Source organism: Cyprinus carpio, chromosome B17 (genome assembly GCF_018340385.1).
Source record: "Cyprinus carpio isolate SPL01 chromosome B17, ASM1834038v1, whole genome shotgun sequence".
Lineage (NCBI taxonomy): Eukaryota > Metazoa > Chordata > Actinopteri > Cypriniformes > Cyprinidae > Cyprinus > Cyprinus carpio.
Window position 1 is genome coordinate 23,434,885 of NC_056613.1, and position 24,236 is coordinate 23,459,120.

At 37.1% G+C, this 24,236-nt stretch overlaps 1 protein-coding gene across 1 annotated transcript in view; it reads left to right on the forward strand.

Annotated features, from left to right (window-relative positions):
- Positions 1-5,183, forward strand: part of stxbp6 (syntaxin binding protein 6 (amisyn)) — a 38,587-nt gene extending 33,404 nt beyond the window's left edge. The window contains exons 5-6 of the mRNA XM_042742860.1: positions 3,088-3,245; positions 3,909-5,183. Of these exons, the coding sequence (XP_042598794.1) occupies positions 3,088-3,245; positions 3,909-3,932 (182 nt within the window). The 3' untranslated portion in view covers positions 3,933-5,183. The remainder of the gene's footprint in view (positions 1-3,087; positions 3,246-3,908) is intronic.
- The last annotated feature ends 19,053 nt before the right edge of the window (positions 5,184-24,236 follow it).

Below are 24,236 nucleotides of genomic sequence, written 5' to 3' on the forward strand. Positions count from 1 at the left end.
TTTTGGAATTTTTTTTTTTTAATTAACATTTTGGTAATACCTACAAAGAATGCCATCCCTGTCAGTCAATCAATCGATTGATCAATCAATCAATCATATAGAGGGTCTATTGTATGCATTTGGCTCATATTTGTATATAGTGGCTGGTGAAACTATTGTTCTATTATTTCACAAAAAACAACAGCTTTTTAAAATGTTACCTTCTGTTTTCTTGTTTGGATGTTTGATTATTGCTAGAAAATCATCTTTAAAAAAATCTAATTTTCAAACTTTATTTAAAGGTCCAAAACTTTGGTAACATACTGCAAAAAAAAAAAAAAAAAAAAAAAAAAAAAAAAAAAAAAAAAAACACAGAATACAGTATTCATTTGTAAGTATTGTTTAACTGCCACCTTGTTTAACATTTTTAAGGTGCAGGCATTGATGTAGGGTTATATCTGCAGATTATTCACACATTTGTTTAAGAAGGACGTTTTGCATTGCAGCTGCACCAATGCGCGTGTAGACAGTTCACGTTTGTATGCTACAATTAAAGTGTTGGTGTGTCGAGGAAGGTGCTGATGCTATTTTAACTGTGTCCTGGAGGAAGAAGCTCCCTCCCTCTCTTCCCAGCTGTCACTTATTCCTCCCACTTAATAAATAACAGCTTTTAGTGTTGCTGCTCGTCTTTATTCTTTTAGTAGCAGTCTGACTCAGTGACTGTGTTATTGTGGGAAGCAGAGCTGAGGTTCCTGAGGGTCAGATGCCTGGTTCTGTTGCCTGGCAGAACTCAGTGAAGCTGAGCAAACATCAGTACACCTGACTGTGAGCTTAAAGAGACATAATGAGAATGGATATAAAGATATATAATGGTTTTTAGTCACGATCTAGCTCAATTTTTGAATCATTTCTTCAAAGGATTTTATTTCCCAACCTTCAACCTTTAACATCCATCGAACTTTTCCATTGCTCAAAAGTTTCTTCATAGTGGTACATTTTTATTTAAGTCAGTGTTTATTTTATTTCAAGTAATGAATGTGTTTTTATGGTTCATGAAGGCATTTCAATGTTTAAATTTAAAACTTTAAATTATCAGTCACATGATCCCAAAACATATAATGCATGAGCATATAGCAACGGTTTTCTACATGTCAACATTGGTCACTCTCTAGTTAATGATAAGGTTAATGAGATCATGGAAGCGAGGAGATGACTCTGGCCCCTCCGGTCTAAGTCTCACACCAGTGCAAAACAAATGTGGAGAAGCTGCTCAGGTGTGGGACGAAAACTGTGGGGATCCATGTCACCGCTGGATCCGTCTCATTATTAAGTGCCATGGACAGACGCTGGATAGAATTAATGACATGTGCTCAAATGGGCTTTCATAATGATGGACACATTTGCACTTGTAATGGAAAATCTTGTGCCACCATGTTTTTTTCCACCATTAGGATGTCATTTTCAGGGTAATTTCTGTCTGCATGGTTTTTAGCTCAGCATTGTGCTGTAGCTCTCTTGAAAGCTCTCTAGATTAATATTTTGTCAGTGGAAGCAACTACTGTACATATGATGCCATTTGTCAGTGCAGATGCATTTGTGTCTCAGTCTCAGTCATGCTACCCTGGAAGTGCTTAAGTGACTCTGGACCACAAAAGCAGTCTTCAGTCGCTGGGGTATATTTGTAGCAATAGCCAAAATACACTGTACGGGTCAAAATTATTGATTTTTCTTTTTTCCAAAAAGTCATTAGGATATTAAGTAAAGATCATGTTCCGTGAAGATATTTAGTAAATTTCCTGTTGTACATATATCAAAACTTAATTTTTGATTAGTAAAATGCATTGCTAAGAACTTCGTTTGGACAACTTTAAAGGCAATTTTCTCAATATTTAGATTTTTTTGCATCCTCAGATTGCAGATTTTCAAATAGTTGTATCTCAGACAAATATTGTCCTCCTAACAAACCATACATCAATGGAGAGATTATTTATTCAGCTTTCAGATCATGCATACATCTCAATTTCAACTTATGACTGGTTTTGTGGTCCAGGGTCACATTTGTAGTAGAGGTGTAACGGTAAACATATTCATACCAAGAACTTTTGGTACGGGTCTTTTGGTTCGGTACACATATGTGCTGAACAAATACAGCATCATTTAAACCACTGCATGAGTGGAACTTTATTGGAAACTTCCAGTTGTATATATTGTTACTTTTGATAAGAAACAAAGTATCATCTCTCGAATTATGTCCATTTCTTTCATTTTGGCGCTCTTTGATGTGGCATTACAGATCGCTGTATAAACTTTTCAGTTCAGTTAAATAACATGCAGTTAAAGGGATAGTTCACCCAAAAAATTTAAATTCTGTCATTAATTACTCACCTTCATGTCGTTCCAAACCCGCAAGACTTTCATTCATCTTCGGAACACAACTTAAGATATTTTTGATGGAATCTGAGAGTTCTCTGACCCTCCGTAGACAGCTAGGATCCTAACACGATCAAGGCTCAGAAACACAGCAAGGAGATCGGTAAAATAATCCAGGTGACATCAATTCAACTGTAATTTTACAAAGCTACGAGAATACTTTTTGTGCGCAAAGTAAACAAAAATATCACCTTTATTTAACAGGATACGTTTTCTATGTTGTTTACGCTTTGATTTGAACGAAAACAACGCTGCTAGGCTGACGCGGAGGAGACGAATTGTTGAATAAAGTCATTATTTTTATTTTCTTTTCACACAAAAAGTATTCTTGTAGCTTTGTAAAATTACAGTTGAACCCCTGAGGTCACATGGATTATTTTCCCGATCTCTTTGCTACATTTCTGAGCCTTGATTGCGTTAGGATCATAGCTGTCTACGGAGGGTCAGCGAACACTCAGATTCCATCAAAAATATCTTAATTTGTGTTACGAAGATGAACAAAGGTCTTACGGGTTTGGAATGACATGAAGGTGAGTAATTAATGACAGAATTTTCATTTTTCGGTGAACTATCCCTTTAAGTGTCTGAAAACATTACATTCATTTTCACAAGGCATTCCTGCTAGCACACATTCTGTGGGGGTGTTTTCCTGACGCGTTTCTTCTGATGTGTGTGCAGGGAACAGCATCCTGCACGAGGCAGCAGACACGGTTAGCAGCGCGGTGCAGAAGGCTAGTCAGGCGCTGAACGAGCGCGGCGAGAGACTGGGACGCGTCGAGGAGAAGACGGGCCAGATGATGAACAGCGCCCAGCATTTTGCCGACACTGCACACAAGGTGAAGTGTGCCACATGTCTCTTTACTCTTAGCCAGTTTCTGCAGACTTTCTAAAACTTATTCAGGTGAAAACACATCTGTGCTGCTGTGCTGCCTTCATGTGGCGAGGACGAACGAGACACAGCCGCTGCTCAGAAGTTTGTTTCTGAAAGAAGTCTCTTCTGCATTTATTTGATCAAAAACACAGTAAAACAGTAATATTTTAAGATATTATTTCAAATTGAAATAATTGCTGTGAATATATAATAAAATGTAATTTATTGCTGTGATCATTACTCCAGTCTTCAGTGTCACATGATCTTCAGAAATCATTCTAATATGATGATTTGCTGCTCAAGAAAGATTTCTGATTATTATTAATGTTGAGAACAGTTGTGCTGCTTTTGTTTTTGTGGAAACCATAATCATTTTTTAAACATTAACATAATAACATTATGCATGTTTTTAATATCATTGCTATGGATTTTTATAAAGCATGAAATTGTATTTTATTCTTTACTTTAATGCATTATCAAATTAACCAACATATTTATGAAACAAGCATGCAAGGGACAAGAGATTATGTAACATGATTTTTTTTCCTCAATTCATTAGACATTTCATACTCTATTTGTACAGTAAATTTGCAGATGGATCTTTAAATTTCTCTCTCTCTCTCTTTAGCTTGCCATGAAGCACAAGTGTTAAGCCTTTGCCGCCTTTGCCATACTTTTGGAGAATCTGCTACAAATTCCTCACCCCTGCTCATCCTCTGCTATCAGAGAGCGTTACGGGACGTGCATGAAGTATCATATGAAGGACAGTGTGTATCAACATGGCTGGGGCCTTGAAAAGATCGTGCGTCCTCTACACATGGATGGGATACTTGGTCATTGCAAGCTTAAACAAAGCCTTACTCCTGTGTTCTCACTCTGACAGACCTTAATTATCATTTTAAAAGATTCATAACAAAATAGTTTCAAGGTTCAAATGCCTGCTGATATGTAATATCCCTTCTTTTTTCTTTGCTTGATTGTTTTAACCTATTGAGTGTTTGATAAGTGCCATTGTAAAAAAAAAAAAAAAAAAAAGGCTTTTGCTGATTTATTTTTATTACTAAAAATAAAGTTCTGAGGCTAATTTTAATGGTGCAGTGACCCACATTCTAAAAAATGTAGTTCATCTTAAATTTTGTGTTGTAAAATCTACACAGAAGTGCCCTGAGAAAAGACAAGATTCACACCCTGTTACGCTGCAGTTTAGGAAGGGTTGTGTCCTAACTGGATGTGTGGGATGTGTAAGTTCACGTACAGTGAAAGAATGAGAGGAGACGGTGAGGAGATACAGCTGATCCGGTCAGCAGTGGGCCAGTCAAAGAAAATATCACGAGGCTATGGTTAAACTAGACTACAAGTGTAGCGTTCATTTTTAAACTGACCGATTTCTGCATACCTTCAAGTACCAAATATCTTTGCAGCAGTTTGATAGCTTTATTTCTTTATTTTTCCATACAGCTCACACTACAGATCTGGAACCGGCCAGAGCTACTACAGAAACATGCACTCACATATATCTTTGGGAATATTGTAGCTTTAACCCCCCCCCCCCCCCCAAAACTTTACTAAAAATATATGCAGCTATTAAAATAACATGAAACATGCAACATGAATGTTTACACATAACAAATTATGTATTGAGGTAATTAAACATATTACAATTTATACAGTTTTATCTGGTCAAGTTATTGTCTGCTGCATTTTAAACAGGTTTTGTCTTAAGAAACCTCTGCCAAAAAAAAGCATATGGCTACTTCTTTATTGTATTTTGCAATGTTATTTTCCCATTTCATTGTTTGCGAATAGATAATGAAAATGTGACCAAAGTCTGTATAGTTCTCAGTTTTATGTTTTGCATTTAATAATCAAATGATTCATAATCATTCACAATAAATATACATAACTATATCTGTGCATTAAACCCTGCCTTAAAATTGCATTCAGAACACTGCTTTACTTCATATAAAACATGTCATTTGTGATATGATTTATAGCTTCATTCTGTTAAGTGGCATCAGCAGTCATATGGTTTGTTTTATGGATGTTGAGAACAGCTCTGATGTACTGATGTCTGACTCTTGCTGTCTGACTGCATGGCTGGGGAATACTGCCAGAGACTGGCGTCATCGTCAGAAAAACAGATGAATTATGAAACTGTCATGTGCATCCCAGGCCTAGATGTTCATGTTTTTCATGTTACGCATTCATGGAGAAAAACAATCCCTGTTTGCAGTGATCTGATCACGTTTTTGAGAATGTAGAATAGCGTTATCTCAGTCCCTACGTTGTAAGTCTTTTTTTAAAGGGGACATTAAGATATTGTTTAACCTTTAATACATTGTGCCTGTGCTACTGCGTGGTAAATGGAATAATTAATGATAATAAATGACATCATCATATCTCTGCTCTCGTAAGTACATTTGAAGCACTCATTCCGATACTGGAAGGCATATTTGGGATTATGTGATATCAAAATGTGTGGCCTTTCCCCCAGAAGCTTCTTTATTTTTTTAATTAATTAATTATTTTTTTCTTTCTTTCTTTCTTATTTAAACGATTTTTCTTTGTTTCTTGGGTTTCTCAGGAGAACACAAAGGGGGTTGGCTGTGTGCACTTTGAGAGTTTCCCATTGAGGAAGCTCTGCTCCAGCCTGGCCCATTCCTCGAGGGATGGGAGTCAGGTATCTGCACCTTGTGGTTCATGGTGGCTCAAATCATGGGGATCGTGGAGTTGGCGAAGGAATTCATGACAGGTGTTTCCATTTATCATGCTTCATCCATTGATATCAAATCTGGCTGTGAATCCACTTCTGGCTATGTTTGAGGAGCTGCTGGAGGTGGTCACATAGGCCACGGTCAAGCTCAGATTTGATTGGCCAATGGAAAAACAGGAAGAGGCTTGTAGTATATTAGATGCAACTTCGTTGTAGGAGCCTTCTGTTACTGCCCGATCTCCATACGAGGTGTCGGAAATGTGGTAGAACCACTGAGATCAGTGGGTAGAACCTGTACTTAGCTTGCATCGTTACCCCTGGGGCTTCTAATTATTTGATAAGCATAAATACATGACGATGCCCCAGGTTGAAGAAACTTACTCTTCTGTTATCTCTTATCTAATAATTTCTCCCCTGGTGTGGCATTGTCTTTGAAGGCTCCAACCCTGTAGGGTAACATCCAGCTTGGCGGGCAAAGCTTATGCAGCAGCAGGTCGGGCTTGGGGTCCCTGCATGCCATGGTGGTGTTGCAGGCCTACCAGCCTTGGATGAGGGTTAGGGTGTATCCCTTAAAGTGATAAAAGAACTTCTCCAGGCCACATATCTGGCTCTCCATGCCACCTGGCATATGGTGCATATCATCGGCTGATCAATGGCCACTATGGTTGCCACAGAGAGGCATCTGTGGCTCAGTTTGTCTGCAATCGAGGAGAAAGACAAAGAAAAGTCAGGGGTTGAGGAGGCAAACCAAACCCAAGATGGATTCTGAGAGCTATCATTTCGGCTAGAAAGACAAAAAGATATAGTGGCCTTGATGCCTAAGGGCTCAAGAGTGTGCTTCTTGCCGTTCTCTCTTCTGAGGGTATCAGGGCACAAGAGGTTGTTTCTTGGGGTTGGCTCTTTTTAATGGTTCTCTGCCAGTGTGCTGTTAAAAAGAGAGAGAGAGAGAGAGAGAGAGAGAGAGAACCTTTTACAGTAATGGTGTACTTTTTTTCAAGGCAGTATTCTCAGGAGAGTGTATTGCCAACTTCACCACCAATGATGTTTCTGGGGTGAGCAGTCTCTGATGGGCTGCTGAAGTGTGGCACATGCCCCCTTCTTGGAGGATATTGGGGTGCAAGTGGTGGTTAGGGCTGTTTGCCCCTAAAGCACACCATGCGTTCAGTCAGTCCCACATTTGCATTATTCAGCTGTTCCCTGCCAGTAGGCTGTTTCAGTGCACCGAACAGAACCATATTGGGCACCTCCTTGAGTCCCCAGTTCACAGTTTCCAAGCACTGAACAAACTCTTTCTCTCCTCATAAATATTCAAGGTTGTTGCTTCCTCCTTAGTCTCACGTAATCAGACCTTCAGGCTGAAGGTCTGGAATCTATGGCAGCTTTCATTGGCCAAGGCCCGCCCATGAAGCCGTTTGATCGACATGTCAAACAACCAATCACAGTTCGTTTTGTACATCATCACATTTCGGGGCGTGGAAATGTTGCCACAATAACAAACCGGTGTGTAAAACTCTCGGACATATTTTAAAGATTCTATGCCGCGAACTTTAAATATTTCACATACTTTTGAAAATCCAGTGTTTACGTGGTCCTGATAGGCGTTCGTCGTCACAGTTGTAAACACTAGGTTTTCTTCTTTCGTGAGGGGGGTTTGGCGCCACGGTATCTTTGTTTCCAGGTGGAACATTAAAGAACGCGATACATACGTCTCGCGGAAATCCTAATTCAACTAATCCGATGAAGACTTCGACACTCCTGAAGTGTTTCCACTTTCTTGTGCCATATGCTTCAGATGTTTAGCCAACAGTCCGTGGGCATGATGTCTGAGGCTGAGACTACTTCCTCCTAAGATCATGGCAGCATGATGCCTTCTGCCTGGATCCCGGGGACCATAGAGAGAGTTTGCAGAATCAGGTCATTACTCATCCACCTTGTTGTCTCAATGGTGTGTATCACATAGTTGTGAGCACTGGGCAGGTTCTGCTTGTATCGAGGCATATGTCCAATTCTAGCTGATTTTTGTGTTCCAATTTAAGGACTGGTTTATCACGATGAGTCTAGAGGTTGCTTACTGATCTACCTGGACATCAGAAGTTCCCCATGCTGCTTCTGAAGGAAGCAGGCCTGTATCAGGTTCTTCTGTCAGTCTAGCCTTGTCACTTCCCTGGCATGTAATCTGCTTATTGAGATTTTATCGACTGGCTGATGTTGGCTCAATCTGATGATTAGCGTTGGTATTGCACTGTTCATATAGGGTTTCTAGATGTGAGGGAATCTCAGGAGAGGTTAAGCCGAGTTCAGACTGCACGATTTTTAAAGTAGTCGGGTCACTGTTCTTTTCACACTGCATGACTATCTTGGCCAGCATTCAATCGCTGCTGTGTTCACACTGCACAATGGATCGGCGACAGATGGTTTCACACGACATGACTTTACAATAGGAAGAATCACCAACAACTCTGTCTGGCACGCAAACTACATTTTCACAACCAAACACACGCGAGATGTGACAAGGAAACAACGCGATATCACGCGTACAAGACCGAGTTCTCACGTGAGACTGGGCTAGCTCAGATGAAGCGTCAAACAGACACGGGTGCTCCTGCCAAATTTCTACTAATTTTTCTTCCATTTCTTGGGTCCAAATAGACAGAGAAGATAGCCTTTTTCTGAAACAAAGCCATGCTTGCTGATATTGTGGTCTATAATTCCTCCCTGAACTCTCCGCTGCTCTGTATCTTGCTCTCTCATTGGCTGTCGGTCATGTAGTTGTCAGTCAGAACACTTTTCACACAGCATGATTTTGAATCGCCGACAGGTCCAGATATTTAGCATGCCAAATATCTCACGAACATCGGCGACTTGTCGGCGATTCTCTCAGATCGCGTCTTTGCTCATTCACACTGCGTGATTGTCACTCGCGTGAATGAGCACCGATTTGCCTGTGATTTCGGGCATTTGTCGATGATTTCTCATAAAAATGTTTTTGTGACAAAAAATGGTGTGATAAAATCGTGCAGTCTGAATGCTGCTTTATTTGCATCAAGCTGGGTCATGGCAGATGTGTCAGCCTCTTTGAGGACTGCTGGATCTGAAGACAAATCAGTTTCTTAAATCCTGATTATGCGGGCAGACCTTAATTTTGCTTAACGTCCCACATCATATTTTATTTTCATTGTATTGACGATGTTATGATAGATGGCTTTCAATTAGGATTTATTTCTAGTGTATTGTATATACCCGCCGAAGCAGGTGCCAAAGGGGAAAGCACCACCTTCGGATGGCGGAGGTAAGGCAGAGTGAAAGTAGTCTCTCGACCAAGGTCTCTACCTTCAGACAGTCTGGGAACAATCTGGGAACTCTATGACGTAGGTGCCCTTTTATGGCCTTGATGATGCGCCACACTCTGTGAGTGTTACGGGGCTGACGAGACGTGAGACGTGCGGATCCATATGCAAGGCTTTAATAAGAGACGTGGTCATAAACAGGCGTGGGTCAAACAATGGCAATCAGGTATAACACAGGTAAAATAAAGAGTAATGATAGATCATGGGTGGGTCTTTGATCGGCAAACAGAATCCAGAGGGCAGCGACAAGAGGGGAATCCAATGATACGAGCAATAGTCCAGGCGAGGTGCAAACACAGTCCGAAACAGAAGACAAAGGGTTAATCCAATAAACAGAGGCAGAAGTGACTAGAACTAGAAGTGACTCCTTAAAGTAATACTCGGCAGTTTGAAAGTGATCTGAGTGAGTGTTATATAGTGAATGTGTGATTGGTTTCAGCTGTGTGTGTGTGTAATCAGTGCAATGGATGATGGGAACTGTAGTCCGGGGTGAAGTGCAACAGTGGGTGTGGTGCAAGAGTCCATGTAGTGAGCGGGTGACCTCTGGTGGTGAGTGAACGGAAGTTCATAGACCAAATTCATGACAGTGAGACTGCCAAACAATGAAATTGGCGTTTTCACACATGCTTCAGACACTAGTCACACCAGAGGAATTCCCATAGCATTAGAAACCAGGACGCAGCGTCTCATTCTTGTGTTACATACACAACCCTGAGATACTTCTTGGGGGTATTCAATACTTTGCCAGATATCTTTTTTTTTCTTTTCGTCTCATATATTTTTTCATCCACGTGTCCCTTTAGGTGCTCCATTAAGTTAATGTTTCATTGTGCAAAACTATTATTTTTATATTATAGACATTATTTTTGTTAATTCTATTATACTGTAATTACCATACATGCAGTTTATATGACATTGTGATAACTGAAAGACTACACTGAATATTTAACAAAATTATGGAAAACAGGTGATCAGTTATAGGACATAAGACTTACAGTTTCCCCTTATGCATGCATATCCAATGGACATGTTATGTTGATCCAGATACCCCTTGTGTTTCGTTGTCTAAAGACTTGTGGTTCTTTTATTTAGTTTATTTCAGTTCTTCTCTTGTCCCAGTTTGACCTTTGATTGTTTAAACAGTTATTTAAAAGACATGACTTTACAGAGAATAATGCTTTGGGGCAGACTGTGAAACTAACAGGTAAGTATTAGTATTATTAACAATGTGTTCCAGATGTGCGTCTACATTTATTGAAAGCATTCTTTCAAAAGCAGCTTGGTTGAGTATTGAGTTGCACAATGCAGCATCATTCATCTGGGATATGCTTTCTCAAATCTCAATAATAGATTTATTGCAAGAAATATTGTTCTTGCATGATTTATCTGTGTGTTTTTGCAATACATTGTTAGATCATGCCTCCACGCCAGAAATATCAGATCCAACCCTGAACGCCAGATCCTGTCAGAAAATACCCGTTCTGTCTGGTAGCAGAACAACTAGCCAGAAAAGTTATCCAATACCCAAAACCCATTTAAAGCAAGTCTTGTCTGGTACCCAAAACTGTATTTACAGTCTTCTATCAGCCAAGAAGTTGACTGAGAAAAGCCAGTGAAGAGCGGAAGCAGGAGACGAAGTAATGATGATAAAAATGAGCAAAGTTTATTGAATAATCTTAGCTGCATATGTTTCAGTGCTCAGACTTTGTCTGACCAGCACAAATCCAACAAGTATTATACCACAAGCACTATCAAAGAAAAATTACTGCTTCACAACAACGACCTGTGATTTTAAAGTTTTGGGAGTTTAATGTCATTTTTGGGATCTTACTCATGAAAACAAATATCCCTTGAAACACACAATCAAACAACTACACAACCATGGAAAAATAATGTAGAAAATGCATATAATATATAAATGACAAATTAATGAACGAATCAACAAAATGAGTAAATAAATGGTTTAAATAATTAGTATTAAACTATTAGTAGTTAAAATTAGTATTAAAAAAGTATTAAATAATATTAAATAATAAATTAAATATTAATAATTAAACTAATTAGTATGCATAATTATATGATTAAAATTATATAAAAAAATTAATAATAAATATTTTTAAAATAATATTAATATTATTATTAAAATTAAATGAAAAAATGATTATAAATTAATGAATGGGGAATAAATGAATACAAAAGAAGGGAAAACACGACTCAAATGCATGGCTGCTCTCTTGAGCAAAACACAGTTTGTATTTGAAGATGCTTACATAAAAATCTTTTCCCCCTTATTATTAAAAGTGTGCTGTAAGTGATTGTTCACATGTGTGCATCGAGGACGGGCCGTGCTGAAGTCACCTTTGAGCTCTACCCAGAGTGATTTGGCAGATGTGAGATGTGACGCAGCGGTGAGCAGCTGCCATCTCTATATCTGGCTCAGGATCCTGCTCATGCCTTTGGCTTCCTGTTGAGTGCAAAGTCAGCCGTGCTGGAGTAATCATTAACCCACTGCACACACCACACTGCTGTCCTGTCCGCTGCAAACATAATACCTGTGTGTGTGTGTGTGTGTGTGTGTGTGTGTGTGTGTGTGTGAGAGAGAGAGAGAGAAAGAGAGAGAGAGGAGAAGAGGGCAGGAGGATGAGCTTCTCCTCCAGTGATCTGTAGAGTTAAGAGATAACAAAACTAAACAAATCCAGACCGCTTTAGATTAGGTTCAGTTCAGTTAAATCAACACTCACTTTAACCATTCTCTGTTAGCTCAAGTTTATGATTAACAACCAATCACACAATTCACTGGCCTGCTTAATGTATTAATTAAAAATGTATATAGTTTCACAAAGTGCTGAGCAGTTTTAAAAGCTCTAATGTCTAAATTTTGTATTTATATTAATTCAAATAAAAAATGGGATATGAATGATCAAAATGTAATTACGTGCTTATGCGTTAAGGGTAATTCATATGAAATAAATATAAATAATTATCAGCTAAATCCTGACAATTTTGTCTCTAAAATGTTTTCACTGTGAACTGCATTCATTTGGAGAAAGAGATGCAGGAGAGTGAAAAATGTCACTTTGCTTGCAGCTGATTGGTCCAGTTTTGGTGACCCACAACAAAACCTGCTCTGAAGCAGAACATGAACTAAGCAGCATACAATGCAACACAAAACCTGAATGTGCATAACTAATGACAAAGATCAGAAAAACAATACTGTTTAAATAAAACAAACAAATGTGAAGCATCACACACCTAGAAATAACCAACGGTACATCATACTTTCTACTTCAGTGTCCATACAGTAAAATGATGTATTTACTGTAAAAGATAACCAACAATTAATTCTAAAAAAACTTTTACATTACAGTTCGTGTTATTGTTTAGATGTCATATTAATAGCAGCGTGAACGAAAATGACAGATTACCAGATCTCACTGTTTATATCATACCATATAGCACACAGCACAATAAAACAGCTGATTCTGAAATGTTATATTTAAATATGCAAACTGTGTTTAATTCAATATGCATGACTTTGCATACATTTCTAGAACAGAAACCTGAACACTGCATTAAGCCAGGTTTATTTGATCTCTTTTTATCAGAAACGACTGTCGACAGCCAGGAAATAAACAAATACGTTTTGTCCTTGGAATAAAGAGGTATATAAATCAGCTGAATGATGAACAAACCGCTCTGTAAAAACAGTTTATAGATAGGCATAAAACTATAAAGTAGTGAATGAATGCTGGTGAGGTGAAGGTTAGACTCCGTGCAGGAGGGAAAAACAGTAGTGTCTCGTCCTCAAAAGCAGAAGCTGGATGTCTGTAGTGTGTATGTTTCTAGGTTTGGATGCATTGCTATAGCTGTTGTCCGTCTGGTATCTCTATCAGTGACGGCTGGAGCAGCAGCGCTGGATGTGTGTTTTAGCTGCTCAGGAACTGATTTCTCCTGCAGGAGGACAGACTGTATATCAGCTCTTAAACATGATTGATCACATTCATCAAACTCTTCCTCTGTAGATGCAGGAGACCTTGACCTTGACCTAGACCTCACTGGTGGACTGGAAGCATCTAAGGATGTTTGGCAAAAAAAGTCTATACAGTATGTTACAGTTTGTTGTTAAAGTCGGTATGAAATGAGAATTCACACCATCTGTTTTCAAAATGCATATTACAGATCTTATTCTGAACGAATCAAACTTTCATATATATATATATACATACTGCAGTTTTTAATCAAAATGTCATAATCTGGTCTTTCTGGTATAGAAGCTTATTTCCACAATAGAATAATAAAAACAAAAGTCAGAATTATGAGAAATAAACTTGTAATTGTTTTTACCAAGCTTTATTTTTTCCTCACAATTGCAAGCTTATATCAGTCATGGTACACACTGGGAGCACGGGAACGAAGGAGAGAGGAGACGAGAGGTAAAGTAAATTCCATGTATTTACTCAACACAAAGCTGAATCACAGAACACGAAATGATATTTAACAGAGGACGGGAACGAGGAGCAGAACACACTTTAAATACACAGTAACTAAAGAGACACACCTGGAACAAATGAAACATAATGACAGAAATGGAAAAACCATATAAGGGCATAATCAAACTGGAGCACGTGGGGAAGGAAAACACAACACGAGACATGAAACAGAGTCTGACAATATCTTACAATTCAGACTTTTTTTCTCAGAATTTCAAGAAAGGTCAGAATTGTGAGGAAAAAATGGCCAATCATTTTGTCCCTTGCAAGCTCATCTTACCTTCTTCTGCCTCACTTCTGATGAGGAGTTCTGGCTGTTACATTAATTAATACCTCACACTGATTAATAGCTCATGAAGTTATTATACAAATGATGGATTATGAAATCAAGCCATTTTGATCTTGAATAACATGCACAGGTGAATCATTCACAAGGAACATAAGTCATTTGGGTCAGTAATCTTTTTCTTCTGTGCTTCTGTTGTTCTCCACCAAGAGGCAGCAGTGTTCAGGAAAACAGTTTTCCAGCAGCAGAGCAGAGAGGTTCCCAGGGTGCAGACATCAGCTGAGCTGCTTCATTTCTCCTCTGCACTATCACTTTCGAGTCAGCTTTCCTTCACATTTTTATGTCTCTAACTGTTTTTTTTTTACACCTCTTCTTTTGACAAGATAAAACTTAGATCTATGTGAGCTTTAACCCTCTAGTCTCTGGATTAATTAATCATTTTTCATTCCCCCCCAAAATTAATTTGCATTATGACCATTATCATATGACATTTTCTTTCGAGATCACATGTCGAACCACCCTGTAGTTTCCTCTTCAAGAAAGATGTCTTGAAGAATTTATTTATTTTATTTATTATAATAATAATTATTATTTTGCTCTGTATTCTGACACATTTCATTTTAAAGGAGCCTCTGCTGGTAGATGCCATAACTACAGCCTTGTTTTACCATATTTTTTACATTTTTGAGTTCTGGACAAAAAATTGAATGCAAGATGATGCCATTAATATGTTCAGTCAGGTTTTTTTTAAAACAAAGACTTAAACATTTAAATGTATTTGTTTGTGATTGTTTAAAAATACACTAGCAAATTGCATGACCTTTAAGACACAGACATACAGCATGCTAGAAACAACAAAACTGAAATTTTCATTTTACTGGGTCCTTTAACCCTTTTTCATTTAAGTGAGTGAACTGAAGTGACACACAGCCAAGTATGGTGACCCATACTCAGAATTCGTGCTCTGCATTTAACCCATCCAAAGTGCACACACACGGCAGTGAACACACACACACACACACACCGTGAACACACACCCGGAGCAGTGGGCAGCCATTTATGCTGCGGCGCATAAACAAAACAAAATGTTACTTGTTGCATCGAAAATAAAATAAAATGGATCAGCTTCATTAAGCTTGATGTTGGAAACACATTTTCATTTGTCAAACATCTGAAAACAAGACATATTTACACTGGACACTGGAACACACTTTGTGATAGTGGGACTGTCCCTGATCTGGTCATCAATATTTATTGGATAAAATTTTGCATAGTTTTGGGCCACCAACGTAAACTTGAACTAGATTTGTTCAGAGATTTCATGCCGGTGTACTGTAAATGGTTACATTAGAAGTATGAGAAATCTACCAAGCTAACAAAATTTTTAAAAAGCTATTTTTTTTTTAATGAAAACATTATTTCTGCATATATTTACTGACCTACTTCAGCATAGAAATAGAGGGAACATAGACAGAGTTTCTCATTTTTAGTTGAAATAAATTAAAAAGTTGATTAAAAGTTTTTTTTAAATGTTTTATGAAACAGTTTTTATTTTTATGCAAACATTAAGAAAGCATTCGGGAATGTTACTTTTCAAAGTTCTCTGAATGTTCTGAGACAAGAAGTAACATTTTTTTTTTTAACTTATTTTTTAAAAAAATGCACAATGTATAAATAACATTTTGGTGTTCACGGTTTAACAGACCTCATTTATGAAAGGTTGCTTAAAAACCATCCTCAATTTCATCTTACAGTCATTACTCCATTGAGTATAGTTCTACATGTGATTCAGAGAGGTACACACACACACACACACACACACACACACACACACACACACACACACATATGCATATGCCTCTCTTTCAGATGTAAAATTTATAAATCTCAAATGCGTTTTTAAATTGTGCGCAGCTGAATGGTTTCAGATTTTCGCTGTGTAAATGCCCCCTAAATAATGTCAATAACATAATAAAGCACCAACGTCCAAATCCTTAACTTGAGAATGGTGAGCTGCTTAGATTACCTGCAGGACTCTGACTCTCTGCTACAACTGTACGTCTGCTTAGACCCTGATGTGGCGCTTAGCACTTTTCTACGTCAAAGACTGCTTTCATAAATCTGATTGTTGTGGATTTTAGCACACATGCACTCTAAAATCAAATCTGTGTGTTCATGTTTATCAAGTGAGATCCCAGGACTCTATGTTTTGTCCCAACAATGGAAGACAGGAAAGCCAGGTGAAGGAGGTTTGGGGAAATCTGGGGGCAACATTCAATATTTTAGCAATTGTGTTTGGTGCCACTAGTGGTGCAGAAATAACACACAGTACAGTTCAAATGAATTGGCCTCTGCCTCTAGAGGACACCTGCTGTAACAACCAGTGAGCCTTATTATCACTAATTACTGCTCATTACAAAAGCAACGAATGCAAGAATAAAAACCAGAAACTCTGTCTATGTTCCCTCTGTCTCTATACTGAAGTAGGTCAGTAAAAATATGCAAACATCCTGAATTAGACCTTGACTAGTGTTTTTGGCTGTGAGAAAGCACTGCAATGCAGCTCTGTGTGTGTGTGTGTGTGTGTGTGTGTGTGTGTGTGTGTGTGTGAGAGAGAGAGAGAGCGATAGAGAGAGAGAGAGAGAGAGAGAGAGAGAGAGAGAGAGAGAAAGAGTATTGTGGTAACATGTAATTACAGTAATTGTATCCGAATGAAAACAGCTGTTAAAGTAAACATTTTTGATATTAAATGAAAATAAAGAATGTGCTGTAAAGAAAAAAAGCTTGTGTGTACAAGATGTAGATGTAGAGATACAGTGAAGCAAAATGTGCAACTTACAGTTCACTGCACCACAGTCCAGACTCGTCAGTTCTCTTCTCTTCTCATAAACACACTCAGACAGTTGTTTTCTGTCTCGCAAGTGCAGCTTGTGTTTAACTGAATGACTGGCGAAAGACAGAAAGCACAGAAGCTCCTCGCTAAACTCACATTTCAACTGCAGATTTCAAATCAGCAATACAATCTGTCATGAATGGTACCTTCAAGCTGCAGATTTCAGTTTGGTCCATCTGTTGTTAATGCACTTGAAAGCAAAGAGTGTGAGTTTAGAGAGCGGGTGGAACTTACTTTATAGAGCCGCCATATTGGACTGCGCTGCAGCTGAGTAAACGAGTAAAAGTGTCCTTTTAAAAAACATTAGCAATGTCTGTGGCAGCCTGTCGTATGTCCGTGTTTTTCTGCAAGGCTTGTGAAGCAGGGCACTGCATATACAGTAGGCAGGCAATATTCCTGGGAAAGCATGTAGGGAACAGCTTACAGTATATTGGCCTGCAGCAGAGGCATGTTATCCCATAATGACTAACCTGTTCATCACCAGCTTCTCTGTTTGGAGTGAATCCTGTGAGGCTCTGTAAATATGTTCCTGTCAGATTGACAAATAGAAATGACACAATGAAGCCACACTGCAAAAAAAATAAATAAAAATAAATAAAAAATTAAATACAAAAATTAAAAAATTCTACATTAGCTTGTTTGGTGCCAGTATGATTGATTGATTGATTTTTGTAAATGAATACTTTTATTCAGCAGGGATGCATTTATTTGATCAAGCATGACAGTAAAGACATTTAAACTGTTACGATAAATTTTTATTTTGAATGCATTTATAACGTTATATCAAAAGTTCCAGTGAAGGCATTTATAACGTTTTTTTTCATTTTTGTTTATTATAAGATATGTTTCTTGAGCAGCGAATCATCATATTAGAATGATTTCTGAAGATCATGTGACACTGAAGACTGGAGTAATGATGCTGAAAATACAGCTGCACATCACAGAAATAAATTACACTTTAAAATAAATTCACATAGAAATCAGCTATTTTAAATTGTATTAACATTTGACAATTTTACTGTTTTTACTGATTAAATTAAATGCAGCCTTACTGAGCAAAAGAGACTTTCAAAACATAAAAAAAGAAATTGTAAATGTAGTGTATGTAGTTATTTCCACATATGACAGTGACACAGATGTGAACTGAAAATGTCACATTCAGTTTGATGACTCATCTGTTTTTCCTCTCATCTGCTTTTGGATATGACAGTGTTGATTATTATGTTCGCAAGATATTATTTCAGGCGGGCTGACCTAGTGACCTCAAGGCTTTTGTAATTATGTAGTTACTGTATGTATGTACTGTATGTACAATAAATGAACTATGAACAATTCCATTTTGTTTTGAATAAAATCACTTAAATGCACATTCAAAAGCATAACATTTTATCACTTGAATAAAAAAGGTCACCTGCCAATCCGATTAACAATAACCCAGCATTCAATGCAAGATGAAATCTTAAAAGAGAATTAAACAAGCGGAGATGCCCAGTCATCCGAAATATCCCTCCTCCGCACCGGAACTGCGTGAGATCAGCGGGACTCTGGAAAGCCTCCAGATAGGACGTCTCCGGTGTATCCTTGGATCTCCTGACACGTTTGTACTGTGCAGCTCACGTAGAGATCCACTAGCAAGCCAAAATAAGGATCGTGAGAGCTGCAAATGATGGGTGAGTATTTTTCATACTCTCTTAATGTAATAAAAGCACACAGACTTAACAAGGAGCTTCCTCATGAATGCTGTGTGATTATGATATTGGGATGGAGGATAGCAAGGGTTGATTTCACATTCACATTTAAAGTATATACTGTATGTAAATACATTTACTGTGATGAGTTTCCGAGTCCTCTGCGACCCTACAGAAGATAATACTGGTGAATATGGATAACTTCTGCAGGGAACATGTGACACAGAATATGGAATTACATTGCCACATTATATGAAGGAAATCATCATTTAGGAAATGCAATACATTCCAGATTTGGAGTATGCGTGTCTACCAGTATTACTGTGCTGGTGAAGGTAGAGAGAGTGGAGATTACATGTCCTAGAAAAGTAGTAAATTATTCAGTCAGAGGACAGATACATGACAAATGCTAATTCATAGAAGCTGATACTCTGCTTGGTGTTCAGCTGTCCTCATCCGCCATTAGCCTTGTGAAGAATAAGTGTGCTTAACTGCATTGAATGTGCACTTGTGGTGAACTTCAATCTTAAAAGTATACATTAAGTATATTCAATATTGCAGATAATATTAACACCCAAGTGTACTTATAGAGAAACATTCATAATTATGTCTTGTTTATTTTTAATTTGACATGTTACAGTCATTTAATTTTAATAATCTGTTGTGGTTTAAAAGAAGCACACTTATTTTGCTTTTACTAACATACTAAGCACATGTAAAGTACTTGATTATAATTTTAACTCTATTTTATTTTTGTATGTTATATTTATATTTTTTATATTTTATATTTTTTAACTTCATAATTGCACATGTGTAATTACAAATATTTTGTTAAATAAACATTTAAATGTAAAAAAAATGTAAATAAATTAAAATCTAAATAAATAAAACGTTTCAATAGAAATGACACTGAAGTATATTTCAGTTTAAGGTTTCATTTAATAATGTGCTCAGTTCTACTTAAGTGGGTCAAAAGGCACACTTAAGTTCAAATAATAACATTTAATATAAATTTTAACTATAATACATTTTAGTTAATTCTAAATAACATGCAGTTAAGTGAATGAAAACATTAGTGAAGTGAAGATCAGATCATTTTACTGACTCGACCTTGTTGATCAAAATGAACCTATTTTTAAGCCATTTCATTTTATTGGTTAGATTTTAACAGCCAGATTCCCTGAATACATCTGTCCTATGCAATCTTGATTGTAATTCAAATTAGGAAATCATTAAAATGCACCCAAAGATAATTTATGAGGAACATAAATGATTATTTTACCTCTCAAGTCTTTTGTTTTGTTTGTCATGCATCATTCATGAATGACCCATCACTTCCCACTAAAGTATATTCTTTTAAAATCTTATTTCTGTAATAAGTCCTCTTTTTAAAAGCATGCTTAAGTGTTCACATGAGTAAGGCAAAGGTTTTTTATGGCTTTTGAAGAACAGTTTTACTAATCATTGTGTTGAACATCTTTGAAATAAATGCCTGGCTGTGTTCCTCAGTTGACTTCATGAAATTTTAAAGACTCTCAATGAAGGAACTCATCTGTGTTGAGTTGGGCCACGCTGTCCAGTATTTGGCCTGCAGCAGGATTGTGAAAAGGGCATCTTTGCTCAGCATTTTCCCTGATGCTAATGGCTGCTCATCACTGATGGAAATCGATAGAGCCAGCTGGCGTGATGGGCAGACCTTGAGAGCTTTGGAGGAAACTCTGGATCGATCTCAGCCTAAGTGAGAGGAGAACATGTGTACAGAGAGAGACACTGTCTCAAAGTCAGCGCTGAGGTACAGAGTCACACACCGACTGCTTCAGCAAACCAGCGATAACAATAAAAACCAATGAGATTGATTGTTTTTCTTGTGTCGCATCCAGAAATGACAGAAGATCCTGTCGATGATGGTTAGCTCACAAATAAAGTGAAATGAACAAAACGTACGAAACAATGCTTTGTCCTTCAAGTCATTCTTCTGAATGAAAAAAGGTTGGAGACAAATTCAGTGGCATTACGTGGGACATACTGTGAAAATCACAGCTCTAGACATGCAGGGATAAAGTGTTGGGAGTATTTCAATGACAATGTAATTTAGCTGAAATCAAACCTGAGTTTATGAACAGGAATCATTAAGTATCATGTACTCATACACAATGTACAATTCCTATCACTGAAAACCTATAAAGAAATAGTTTCTTATTTATTTGGTTTTTTTATTATGATTAGTATTATTTTTTATCATTGATTAATAAAAAATAATATAATTTTTTAAAAAAAAACTAACTTATATAATAATAACTTATAATTGCAGGTTACAGTGAATTCATACGATTGTAATTAAAAATAATAAAATGCATGAAGTGCTGCCCTAGCCCCACCCATACATGTAAGCAGATCATATGAAAACATATAAATGAGTTAGTACTAATTCATCTGAATTGGTTACCAGTTTGTCAAAATGTAAAATATTTACAAATTGCCACTGAGACTGTATTATGCCATGATTTGTAAAAGTGGAAGCCTGTCATTTATATACACACTTAAAGAATTGGTCAGCCCTGCACTTTCTGTCCAACCTGTTATACTGTGACATTTCCTCCTGTAGAAACAATGGTTTGAACATTCTGACATCATGACATCACCTTCTGATAATCTCTGCCCTGCATTGCTTAAAATTCAGCAGTAACCTCCTCAAATTAAAATATCATCTGCAAGAAATAACACCGTTTCTTGAAAATAACTCATGTGCATCATGAACAGGACAACTATAAAAAGTTATAGTATACTTATTTTGCCTTTTCTTTCTTGTTGTTATTGGTGTATTTTAGCATTTTATTTTATTGTATGGCTGTAATTGAATGTTACCAATGTTTTGTCAATGTAAAGCATTTTACGGTGCCAGTAAAGCTGCCTGAATCTGAATCTGTGTGATTCCAGAGAAACTCTGTTATGAACTTCATGAAGAGCTGAAAAACATCCATCCACAATGTGTCTCAACAATGCTATGTAGTTTACAGAAAATGTGTTTACCGCTGAAACAGCTCTATTTTTCTTCTTGTGTCAGTGAGCTATAGATTTACAAGAGTGGCCTGGAGTTTATCCTTTGAACGCGGTCGACAGGACTGATATTCAGCATCAGTACCATTAAAGGTTGTTAACAGAAGACTGAGCCTCAGAATGAAGTTGTGCAGTCTTTATTTCTTGTGTATCTTCCATAACGGAGAGAAATATCGTGTGAGTCCCTGACCTCTGTTACACCCGTCTTGGGTTTGTGTCTCTATTACCTGCAGTGTATCTCATGCCTCTGCTCATGTTGGCGCGTCTGTCCTGCGCAGTGGCCGTGAGCGGCTGATTGATTGCTCACTTAAGGCCTGAACCCTGTAACCCGGGCGGAAACTGGTCGCAGATCAGCATTCTGCTGCATTTCACTGGAACAGTGTTTTTTGTGAAATTTATCTTTTCTCTTATAGATTATTTACTTATTCATTCTTCATATGGACAATGTCAAAACTGTTATTATACATCCCTTATTAAAGCAAGACTTTTAGTGAAAGCTGCTAGACATTTATTTACTTAAACTAAAACGGAGAGGAGGTTGAAAATTAGATTTTCATTGTCATTTTTAAACACACCTATCACTGCCAACAGCAACAGCATTTGTTAGGATCACTGTCACCGACAAAACACAATACTGTTGTTATTTATCACTTCAGCGTTTACATATCACAAATGTAAAAATCATTAGTGTTTTGTTTAAAAGAGTATTTGAGATCATTGACGTTTGGCTCACTATTAAGGTGATCAGATTTTTAAAATCTCAATTGTTATTAATCTGTGAACTGAAAAATGGGAACATTTTGTATTCACAAATGATGATATAAATAATAAGTTAAAATAATTTATCACAAATAATTGTGTATTTCACAAACTAAGTATACTATATACTGCAACTACAACCTTCTATAAATTTTATAACTTCTATAACCTTCTATATGAAATGTTATTTTATGTTTGATAAGGTTCAGTTTGTCAACACAAGTTTCATTAGGTAACTAGACAACATTAGTTACGTGAACTAACAATGAAAAATCCTTCTAAAGAATTTCTTAATCTAGGTTAATTTTAATTTCAACATATACTAATACATTCAAGTCAAATGAAATGTTATCTGTTAATGTTATTTAACTGACCTGAGCCGACACAAATAATAAAACAATGAAAAGTTGTATTTTTATTAATTGATGTTAAAAAAGATAAATAAATATTTTAACAAATGTATTGCTCCGTTGTTCGTTAATGGTATCAATGCATTAAAGTAATGCATAAACGTTAACTAACGGTACCTTATTGTAAAGTACATTAAAGGTAAAATATTGAAGTCCCTGAAAGTGAAATGTAAGTAAATGAGTGGCGTTGATTATGTAACAACACGGTCATCAGGTTTTGTTAATTTTGCTGTCATTATAACAAAAGTAGAAAAAGTCATGTTCATGTTAAATTCAACTGTTCATAAATTTTCAGTGACAGTGCCAATTTCAAGCGGCAGAAGCTGCTGGCGAAGCGTTAAAATGAGCAGTGACTACAGTATGGTGCAGATGATGATCCAAATCTGCAGACCTCCAATCTTTAATCGCTGTCAGTGTGAACAGGGCTTGATCCTGCTGATGCATCATAAACTGCTGTCATTTCTTTAAACAGATTAGAAGGCAGAATCCTCAAACCTTGTTACAAATCTGATTAAGCTGCATCAGAGGGTTTAACAGACTTTGGGTCGGGGGAATTCACTGAACTGTTTGTCTGTTTCAGTAGTTCTCAACCCCGTTACTGGAGCCCTGCACCAATGCACATTATCAGTGTCCCTGAACAGTGCCCCACAAACATTGCTTTATACAATTAAGGTATACAGCACACAACAGCTTTTATTTATTTATTTTGCATGTAAACAGCAGCTTGGAGATTCCAGTAAATCACATCTTTTGTGTTCCCAGATAAAAGACAAAATGATACAGATTTGTGCATAACATGCAGGGGAGTGAATGAATTGAGCTGGAAAATTTTGTAGCGCTGCCTTTGAAATTGAATCAGCATTGAATTGAATTGAATCAACATTGAACTAAATTGAACTGAATAATCATGCTGTTTTCTTCTCTGGAGATGCTTTGTAGCTGAATTAAATTTGTATCATAATTGATGAACTTCGAAACATTGACTTTGTTATTGAACTAAAATGAATCAACATTGAACTGAATTGAGCTGAATAACGACACTGTTGTTTTGCTGCACTGTTTCTATCCAACATGTTCAAATACGTCACACTGGCACACATACAGAAAGCTTTTCTTCTTTTATTCTGTAAACTGTTTGATTGCCACTGCAAACATTTTTTACTATACAGTACTATGATGGACATTATGAAGATTCACCAAGGCTCTGTTCCAAACACAGATGAAGAGTCTACCTATACAGCATTTTTCTGCCAACATGAAGGCTGTTTGTTTTGGCACTTTGTCACAGCAAATCTCTGTCGATGTCTACAGCT